The 10,135-nt window shown below is 38.2% G+C and overlaps 2 protein-coding genes across 4 annotated transcripts in view; one reads left to right on the top strand and one right to left on the bottom strand.

Moving 5' to 3' along the window:
• Positions 1–886: 886 nt before the first annotated feature.
• Positions 887–8,771, bottom strand: fbp1a (fructose-1,6-bisphosphatase 1a). 3 transcript variants are annotated; one of them, XM_081610953.1, is made up of 9 exons: positions 8,648–8,771; positions 7,406–7,511; positions 5,784–5,969; positions 4,608–4,770; positions 4,126–4,218; positions 3,098–3,238; positions 2,881–3,018; positions 2,688–2,807; positions 887–1,459 (listed from the first exon to the last, which is right to left on the bottom strand). In XM_081610953.1, exons 3-9 carry the CDS (start codon positions 5,951–5,953, stop codon positions 1,268–1,270), a joined length of 1,017 nt encoding a protein of 338 aa, XP_081467079.1. In that variant the 5' UTR covers positions 5,954–5,969; positions 7,406–7,511; positions 8,648–8,771; the 3' UTR covers positions 887–1,267. The 3 variants fall into 3 exon arrangements, with proteins under 3 accessions (XP_081467079.1, XP_081467080.1, XP_081467078.1); XM_081610954.1 differs by having other exon boundaries at positions 7,406–7,507; positions 8,648–8,737; XM_081610952.1 differs by lacking the exons at positions 7,406–7,511; positions 8,648–8,771 and having other exon boundaries at positions 5,784–6,043.
• The window catches only part of kank1a (KN motif and ankyrin repeat domains 1a), a 51,115-nt gene continuing 49,734 nt past the window's right edge, over positions 8,755–10,135 (top strand). The window contains exon 1 of the mRNA XM_008419382.3: positions 8,755–8,884. The gene's annotated coding sequence lies outside the window, so the exon portion shown is untranslated. The remainder of the gene's footprint in view (positions 8,885–10,135) is intronic.

Raw genomic sequence — 10,135 nt, 5'->3', positions numbered from 1 at the left:
CAGCAATAATTTGGGTTATTTAGCCAAATTAACATAAAATAATTTATTTTTTTCAGTGTCATATTTTCACAAAATATGACTTTGAGAAATAAACACCCATATTTTCTCTTTTTGATAAATAACCCAAATTATTGTTGATCATTTCTGATGGTGTAACTTCCCCTCATTTATTTCAGTTTTATCCTCAATGATTTCTTCACTTCCTGTTTTATTTTGAAACTCTGAACTCATTTTATGATTGCATAGTTTAGCTAAGTGTTTATACTTGACATTTTGGTTATTACATTCATCTGATGCTCATTTTTTAATATAAAGCAAAGTACAGGGATGTCCTAATATACTTGAAATAAGAAATTAATCCAGATTATAGAAAACTTTTTTCCTTTTTGGTGAAATTATCTACCAGTGGACCTGGTACTTTCCCCTCACATTAAGAAATTATTTATTTTTAAAAAGCTCTTGTATCTTCCTGAAAGCTTATTTCTAAGTTAGTTTTATCTTATTTCATGTTTACTAAGGTAAATGCACCAGAAACTTGGTTTTGTTTTTTGCTGTATGTCATAACCTCTTTTTCTTTGTCTTGCTCCATTGTTTGCACGCCGTTCTCCCAGACTTGTGCAATATTTGCTCTGCTAGCTGCCTTTTGTAAACTTTATCTCGCTCTTCACTTCATGAGCGTCTCACAGGAAGTGGAAACATTTACTGAGATTAAAAACATACATGATGCAGAAACGTGTTTGCTTCAGGAGAAGTAATGTCTTTGTATTTCTGACTAAGTAATAATTGTGTCAGTTCATCTATGAATCCCAAAGTTTTTAGTTTTTTTGGACGCCCTGATCATGAAACCACTTGAATCTGCAAAATGACGACACTGATTACATCTTCATAGAATCAGTTTGGTTTATTTAAAATATTTTTTTCCAAACATTTGTTATTTCACAAGATAAAATCATCCCTTTTGGTTCATCGGTTATATTTGGTCATTTGCATATTTAAATGCACATTTTGGCTGATTAAGGCAGTTATTTGTAAACTGAAGGGTAAAGTCTTCATTTCAGGTTTACTCCAGTTATTTCAGTTTATTTTCCTGAAGCTTATGAACAACTCGAACATCGTGAGCTTTGCTCATCAAAACCCGTTTTCACAGAGAAAATCTCCCAAATCATTTTGGTCACTGAAAGGCACCACAGGTTTCTGTGCGTGCAGCGACTCGGTGCCGCCCGCCTCACTTCGCCGGCCGCCCGCCTCACTTCGCCGGCCGCCCGCCTCACTTCGCCGCGTGTTTCTTGCAGATGGCGATGAACTCCTGGACGTCGTCGGGGGAGCCCATGGCCACGGGGGCGCGCTGATGGATGCCTTCAGGTTGGATGTCCAGGATGTTCTGGAAGCCGGTGGACGCCATGCCGCCCGCCTGCTCCATGATGAACGCCATCGGGTTTCCCTCGTACAGCAGCCGCAGCTTCGAGCAAACGGAAAGTTTAGCTTCCTGAAGCTGAGCGATCAATGCTTCCTATTTAATGCCGACTCTCTGGACATGGTCAACATGTCGACACACTGCAAAAACAAATCTGAATATTTCTGTCTAGTTTCTATTATTACACCTGAAATAAGAAAATCCTGACTAAACTTTTCTGCAATAAATAGAAGTTTGTTTTAAGTTACGAATTCCTTAATAATGATGAAAAAGTATTTATTCCACTGTCAGATTATTTCACTTATAACTGGAACATTTTCATAAATATTAAGTAATTATTGACTTAAAACAAGCTCCTATTTAATAGTTACTCGTACATTAGTTTTGTCTTATTTCCAGTGAACTAAGATATTTGCACTAGTTTAAGCTGGTGCAAATATCTGGATCGTTTTCATTCTTTTAATTTGAAAATACACACCAAGAAGACTTTTATTTCATTGATATAGCAAAAAAGAGAAGTTATTTTATATCTAATATTGTAACATGCATTAAATCAGCATCAGGATTTATTTACGCTGCAAAAACAAAATCTTACCAAGTATTTTTAGTCTACTGTCCATGAAAATACCTGAGTAAACAAGCAAATAAGACAAAACTAACTTTTCAACAAGAAAAATGAGTTTAAGTTCATTATTTCTCAACAATAATGAAGAAGTGCTGGCTTTAAGTGAAGTAATCTTATTTTGAGGGTACAGAATGTGTACAACCTCTAACTTAAAGCAGAAATGTTAAAGTTCCTCCGCCGTCGCTGCAGGCTCCGTTCAGTCTTTTAAAAATGAAGAAGGATGTGCAGAGTGAAGAAACAACGTTGTGACAGAACTGCTTGACATGTTGGTCCAGTCAGAGTCGAGACAAATTGTGCAAAAACTAATCGTTGTTGCCTACAAACCCAGGTCTGGGTTGTAGTTCGAATGCGTATAAGCAGACTGGAGACCACTCCAAAGGCAGGAAGTGGACTGCAGCGCAGGGCATTCTGGGTAACTACAACCTAAACAAAGTCCATGTCATGGGACCCTGCTGGCAACAATATAAAATGATTGGAATATATAAATCAGCTGAACCTCAGAGAAACAAGGCAAGATGAGGACTCAAGTTAAAGAAAATCCTCAGCTGCTGCAGTAACAAAGAAATCATTCTAAGGTTTTTCGTCCTCTAAAAGAGTTATAACTCTTTTCATTAGGTGCAGATCTCTGGGTCTAAAGCTGGATCTCACCTTTCCTTTGGGGCTTTTCACATTTCCTGGGTATAAAAAGATTCCTCCGTACATCAGTGTCCGGTGGACGTCGGCCACCATCGATCCGATGTAGCGCGCGCCGTACGGCTCACTGCCGTCCTACAAGGACATGAAGTGTTCATGGGTCACACGAGGAAAATACAAATATTTCCTAAAAAACCCTTCATGTTACCTCAGGGAACTTCTTCCTCTGCAGGTACTCTGTGACAGCCGGATCGAAATACTTAGCATAGCCTTCATTCAGACTGTAAATCTTCCCCCGTTTCTTGATTTTCACGTCGTGCTCGACGAGGATGAATTCACCGATGGCCTGTTGAGCAAAACGTAAAGAAGGCCATCAGCGATTATAAACAGTTGATCTAAATGAGAGACCCTAAAGGAGTACCGACTGGGTCGAGCATGAAGCAGTGGACTCCCTGTCCGGTGGAGAGAACGATCATGGTGGCGCTGCCGTACAGCGAGTAGCCCGCCGCCACCAGGTTCCTGCCTGGCTGCAGAGCGTCCTTCTCAGACGGCTCGTCATCTGTGGTCTGGGAATCACATCGTTTCAGTAACTTAAATTTAAGTTATTAATATTATATGTTTTTTGTTGCTTATATTTAAAGGGGACCTGCTGTGAAAAATTCACATGCTGCACGTTTTTGTGCTTCCAACCGTTTCTAAAAAGAGCCCAAATGTTTAAAAAGTAACTCAACAATAAGTTAATGTTTTTTTTGTTGTCTGGAAAATGAGTTACCTAGCAACCCCAGCAGAGTTCCACTCGTTACCTAGCAACACCAGCACAGTTCTGCCCTTTACCTAGTAACACCAGAAGAGTTCCACCCGTTACCTAGTAACACCAGAAGAGTTCTGCCCGTTACCTAGCAACCCCAGGAGAGTTCCAATCATCCAGGCATTCCCTCACATTTGGTCAGCTGGGTTTACTGCTGCATGTGCTGTATAATATTTTATTGCTGACTTTCCGTTCAGAAACTACTTGCTGCATTCTGTTGGTTGTCCAGGAGGCTCCACTTCTGCTGTTCAAAGATGTACGGTTGCATAATTTCTAGGTAACGGGCAGCCATTTTTATGTGCGAGTGTAAAATGTTGAGATTATTTGTATTTAAAGTCACAAGAGGCCCTTCAACAGGCTAGTCACAACTGAGCAGACGAAAATCTCATTATCCAAGAATGATTGTGTCACAAATGTAATGAATATGTTTTGCATCGCTCATAGACCTATCCAAACCCGCCCAAGGAAGCATAAAATGTCACCTTTAAGGTTACAAAACAAGTACGTTAATTTCAATTCTTGCTTATATGGTAATTTATTTTAAGCTTAGCTCATAATTTAAACTAATCAAATGAAATTTTGTCTTCAGTTGATCTTTTTCCGAAAAAAGTGCATGGATGCAAGAGTATAACGTTTTGCTGCTACCTTTCTGTAAATGCCGAATATAGTTCCAATGGAGACGAGACAGTCGATGTTTGAGGAGCCGTCCAGAGGATCAAAACAAACCACATATTTTCCCTGAAAAGAACAAGAAAAGATGGTAAATTAATTGGTTTCTGCAGGATGATTTTTTACAAACCACATCTCAAACGGTTTCTTCAAATTTAAAGAATAAATATTAACCTCACCAAGGGCTTCTGGGAAATTTTACGTCATAAAAAAAGCCGACTGTCAATGAGCATCTATGTTCATAATAATGTTTACTGAGATTTCAAAACCAAAGCCAAGAAGCATTTTGCTGCTTTTGTTTTGTGTTTGCACATTTTCTAAAAGTAGTGTTACCAACTACACCATCATGCAAATCAACAATTTAACTAAAATATTGCAGGAGAAGTAGTAATGTTTCTTTTCTGCATTAAATAACAGTTAGTTTGTGTTACTATGTTTTATTTTACATTAATTCTTACCCGTTGCTCAGGATCCACGATGATGGCCTCTTCGTTCTCTTCGGACACCAGAACGCAGGAGGTGAAAGACGACTTGAGCATGTTGATGACCAGGTCGTTGGACAGGATGTCCAGCTTCTTCACCTGGTCACCCGTCACGTTGGTGTTACCTGCAATCCCATAACTGATAAAGACACAAAGAGAACAGAAACCCTGAGCAGAGCTGGAGGAAATGGTTACTTCACAGGCTTTGCAGCAATTATTACTGACGAACGAACAGAACTGAATACAGTCATAGATTTCAGTGCGTTAGATTAAAACATAAAAAATAATCATGGTGTACCACAAGGTTTGGTGTTGGGACCTTTGCTTTTTGGCTTATTCATTAATGATTTACCGGAATATTTTCCAGCAAAGCTAACCTGCCAGATGTACGCAGATGATGTCGTCTTGTGACAAAAAAACCAGACTAAAAACAGAACAATTCAAATATTTAGGGATGATCTTTTGTTGTTTTAAACAAATTATGGAAATAATGAAATTTAAACTGTCTAATTTTAGATTTATTAAGACATAATTTAACTTTAAAAAGTTCACTTCCTCTTTTTAAATCTTTTCTTTGACTTTTGACTTAGTTTGAGATGTTGATTTAAATGTTGATGGGTTCGTTTTATTTGTTTTAGTGTACAACACTTTGGCCAACATTGTTGTTTTAAGGTGCTTTATAAATAAACTTGCATTATTCTTACATGTAAATGTTCATTAATACACAGACTTTGGTAGTAACAGGCATTTTTTGTGTACTCCGCCCACCTCCATTAAGACGTATCGTCCCGTTTTTAAAAATAAAACTGAACTTGCAGCCGAGCAGGAGGTTCTTTGTTTCTATTAGAATAAAATGTAATTGTTGTGGCTGAAGTTTCATTTCTAGATCGTTACCGAGGAAAATAGATGCAAATGCATCGATTTAGAGTCTTGAACAGGGCAGATTGGAGTGTTTGTTGAAAATAAGCCGTGAATGTGTGTGGAGGTATTCGCTTCCTGATTGGTGCATAAACAACCTGAATCTCCTGCTCAGCCAGTGCGTCAACGTGGATGTGAATGCAGCAAACAAAAGCAGACAAAACAGCTGCACAACGCGCAAAATGTGCGGTAGTTTTTACAGATTAAACTGCGTGTTTGACTCGGTGAACTCACAGATGGGCGATCCCAGCTTTGCGCACCGCGCTGGAGATGGCCTTCACTGCCGTGCCCAGCGAGTTGAGCAGCGTGGTCAGCTCCCCGGTGCCCTTCGCCTTCCTGCCCTCCTCCATCACGAAGCGGGTCATGGTGACCACGTTGGTGTCGAAGGTTCCCCGGTCAGACATGGTGGCAGCGGTCCTCCTGTGGTCCGGGAGCAGAAGTTGGAGGAAACGTTGCAAGACTTAAATGCGCTGCGAGGCGGAACCCGGCGGAGGGAGTGAGAGATGCGGGGCCAATCCGGGGCTGCGTGAGAGGTGTGGCCCCGGTGGGAACACTGACCCGCATTGTGCAGAACTTTCTGTAAGTCACAAACTGATAAACTATCAGCAGAGGAGTGTGACTGGAACAAAAGAGGCTGCACAAGTTTGGCTGCAAGAGTCTTTTGCAAGAGACCTAAAGCTGCATGAAATTTATACAAAAATGTTTCTTTTTGTTTCTTTTCCTTTTTTTCTGTTAAAATTGTCAGTATAATCCGTGAAAAAATCGAGCTTCCACGCCTCCACCTTGTGCTACTATTGCCATCTAAAGCAACCAATCAAAGCCAGGAGGAGGGTTTTAGCGTTGCCAATCATCCTAGTGTACCCTGCTACTGGGAGAAACAACTTAACATTACAGGAAAACCCATCTTCATCTGTGGCCAAAGTTAGGTAGTAACTAGTTACTTTTACTAACTCTACTGTTAGAAATATTTTACTACGCTGTATTTTTTACTTTTACCTGAGTAATTTTATTATGAAGTATCTTTATTTTACTCTTACTAGAGTAAAATTTCTGGAACATGTTTTAACCAGAAATTCACCAGAAGCAGACACACACCTGCAGTTTTTGTTAAAGTTTCCTAAGTTTTATACCGGAAGAAAATGAGTTGGAAAAAAAATATTTTGAATGAACATTGAAGGAAATAGTAAAACAATCCCAATTTATTAAATAAATCAAAATTCTTTTTTTTTTTGCTAGAGTTTATTACAATAAATGATAAACCAAACGATAAACGCCAACTGCAAGACTCTTCAGACTTTCCACAATGGCTCCTGATAAGTTTGGCTAAAAATGCTAAAGAGTCAATAAATGCAGATATTTAAACTGCACGTATCAGCAGTTTTTCAGCTTTTTTCATTGAATAATTGCATGGGATTTCACCACAGAATAGCAGTAAAAGTACCAGTAATATCATTTAAATCAGGGATGTAAAACTCATTTTCACGTGACAGAATGTGACAAAACTACCCATTGACAAACTGTTAAAATATTATTAAATAATTGTCTCTACATTCAATGAGAATTTCTTAAAGTAAAAAATATTGATCGTATTTTCACATTGATATAAATTGATATTACACAAATTGTAGCATGCAGTCAATTTTGAGAAGGCCAACTGATGGTTGAATTATGATTTATTAAAGCTATAATAAATCATCATTTCCATCAACACAAAAGCTTGACAAGAACAATTAATAATAATTATGATCGTTTTCACCATCTGTTGTTATTATGCATCCATTGTATCAATTTTTTCCATTAATACAAGCAATCAGCATTTCAAGTTACTCAAATAAACTTCTATCCCAGTTACTCACCTCGTTCTCTTATTGGCTGAAGGTGAAATTGAGTTGCTTCTTGTCCTTTATTCTGTTTAGTGCAGTTAACCTTTGCAGACAGAACTGTATTCCATTACCATGCTTCCTTAACAAGAAAGTTACTAAATTAGAAGCATAAAACAATAAACAAAGATAACTTTACTCAGTTGGCCTTTACCAGACTATAGGGCCAAGTAAAAAGACATGACGGGCCGGATTTGGCCCCTGGTCCATAAGTTTGACACGTGATTAAACAAATGTTAAAATCCAACATTAGAAAATTCAAAATGCGTGTTTTTATGACAATTTTAGGGAAAGCAAACCCATGCATCCCAATCAACCCAGCCTTTTCTGTAAATGGTATTTCTCTCCTTACCAGTGCCAAAAAAAACAACAACAAAAAACTTAACTACATAACACGATGCGGTTTTTGAGGTTAGTACAAAATAAAAACTTAAAATGTTGGGGAAAGGATAATCGCTAGCTACAACAAGTTGTTCAAGTCATTGTGTTTCCAAGTTTTACCTTCGTGAAATAAAACCTACACAAGATGGCGCCCTACATCCAGTTTACTCCAGTTTGGAACCGTTTGCTTAATTTGAGGGCTTTAGTAGACTGGATTCAGAATTTATCTCTAATATAACCAGCACGTAATGTTTAAAACATTACGTGAATGGGATTTTTTTATTTATTTTTATGGGATGATAGGGAAAAAAAACAATAAAATTAGTTTCAGTGGAGAATTTAGTCCCGGTCAGAAAAATATATAAACATTGATATCAATCCGCCAAAAATGATCCGTTGGAACTTGGAAATAAGTTTCACGTTCTGGGAACTATATTATATTGCGGAGGAGAAACTTATCCTACGGTGGCCTTGATGCCAGGTAATCGAAAGTAGTGAAAAGTAATTTTCTTTAGTTTGTTTTATTTAATTGTGTTTTTGTTTCACAAAATGTATTACATTGTCTGTTAAACAACAATATCGTGCACAGGAGTTATGTTAGCTTAAACATTACAAGTTATCGAAAGAAACGCATCACTTGGTTGACGCGGAGTTATTTAGCAGTTAAACCGGGGGGATAGTAAATAGTCCAGTTAAGCTCTTCATTACTTCATGGCCCAGTCCGTGAAAGTAGGCCATGCTGTCGACAGGTAAGCTACACCTGCGTTACTGACTGACTGACCTTCATTACGCCCATCGTACTCAGCCGAGCAGCTACTGCGCATGAGCGTGGCTCACCTCGCTTCTGAGCCGACCGACCCACCGACCGGAGCGGACAGTACAAAGAAGCTGCTGGTTCTGCTGCAGACGGGATCCAGACCCACCGGGATAAACCTTAACTTCAGTTCGGGTTTGTGGGAATTTATTGTTCCACCCGTTGAGGAGCTGGAGCTTAAAAACGGCTGGAGGAGTTAGCAAGGAGTTGAATTCAATCCGTAGAAGAAGAAGAGCAGCCTGGGAGACACTTGGCGTCTGGTGAGTTGAAGGCGATTTATTTTGGGGAATGCATGTTAATTTTTAAAAATAAAGGCAGTGTTATCGTGTTTTAGTCTGAGGTTTAATTTGGTAATTTGGTTTAATTACTTTAAAGTTCAGTTTCTGGTCAAAGTGGTCGTGCAGCGAGCAGAGCAGACAATCTCTTGAAGCGCTGCTGCGGGTTAAGCAGGATTATGTTTAAAGTCATATGGTGTTTGTTGCTGATTGAACAAACTACCCTGCAGGTGCCATGCAAATGTTTTCCAGGTACGGCTCAATGGGCTGGACTTTGAGCTGCAAAGGCAGGAAACTTGTCTTTACTCCTTGGAGAGACAAGTTTTTGGATTTTCTCTCTAGCGATGCACCGATCGGGTTTTTTTTCCTGGGACCGATTTTCCGTCTAACCAACTAAAACCGATAATGACCTATTTTTTGCTCTCAATTTTAATTATGTTATAAAAATCACAACAAATAAAAGTTGGCATGAATTTCTTGCAGTTCTGATGCATCAGGACTGCTGGTCATTTGTATCTCTGGCTTATTGATTCTCTGCTCATAAACACACAAATCTTCTCTAATTTAATCAGCTTGGTAGTAACTAGTTACATCTATTCTTACATTTACTTGAGTTACTTTTTTTTATTGTTCTTAGGACTATTTCTACTACGCTGTACTTTTTACTTTTACTTCAGTAATTTTATTATGGAGTATTTCTGCTATTGTTTGAGTAAAACTTAAGGATTTTCTACCCAGAGAGTAAAAAACAAACATGTTTTAAACAAAAGTTCACCAGACACAGACACACACCTGCAGTTTTTGTTAGTTTTTTATTGAAAGAAGCTGAGTGGGGGGGAAAATACCTGATTTTATTTTTTATTACTTATATGAATTATTTTCATTTTGGCGTTTTAAAATACGAAAATTTCCTATATTTTGGTCTGTGTGGTGATGATGTAATTTTTAAATATTAAATAACTGATCAGTTATGTAAGTAGATTTTTTACTAAATACTTTTTTACTCTTACTTAAGTAATTTCTTGGACGGCTACTTTTTACTTTTACTTGAGTAAAAACATGTCGAAGTAGTGCCACTCTTGCTTATTTCATATAATTTGTGGGTTCTCCACCGCCTCTGAATTTAAAATTGTAATTTTTAATCCTAATCCTAACCACAATCAGTTCTCACCTGAATGCCAAAGTGTCTTTTCTTTCAGCGCTCTCATTTTCTCTGCCTCCTCCTCACATTCTTTA

Source organism: Poecilia reticulata, chromosome 9 (genome assembly GCF_904066995.2).
Source record: "Poecilia reticulata chromosome 9, P_reticulata-male-v2, whole genome shotgun sequence".
Classification (NCBI taxonomy): domain Eukaryota; kingdom Metazoa; phylum Chordata; class Actinopteri; order Cyprinodontiformes; family Poeciliidae; genus Poecilia; species Poecilia reticulata.
Note: the sequence above shows the minus strand (reverse complement) of the source record. Positions and strands in the feature narration are given on the sequence as shown.

What these genes read in the sequence shown, in the direction of transcription:
- fbp1a (XM_081610953.1), bottom strand. Translation starts at nt 5,953, where the DNA reads ATGTCTGACCGGGGAACCTTCGACACCAACGTGGTCACCATGACCCGC. An exon ending in ACTGCTTCATGCTCGACCCA is followed by an intron (nt 3,019 to 3,097) that starts GTCGGTACTCCT and finishes TTTGCTCAACAG; the next exon opens with GCCATCGGTGAATTCATCCT. An exon ending in TGAAAAGCCCCAAAGGAAAG is followed by an intron (nt 1,460 to 2,687) that starts GTGAGATCCAGC and finishes GTTTGCTCGAAG; the next exon opens with CTGCGGCTGCTGTACGAGGG.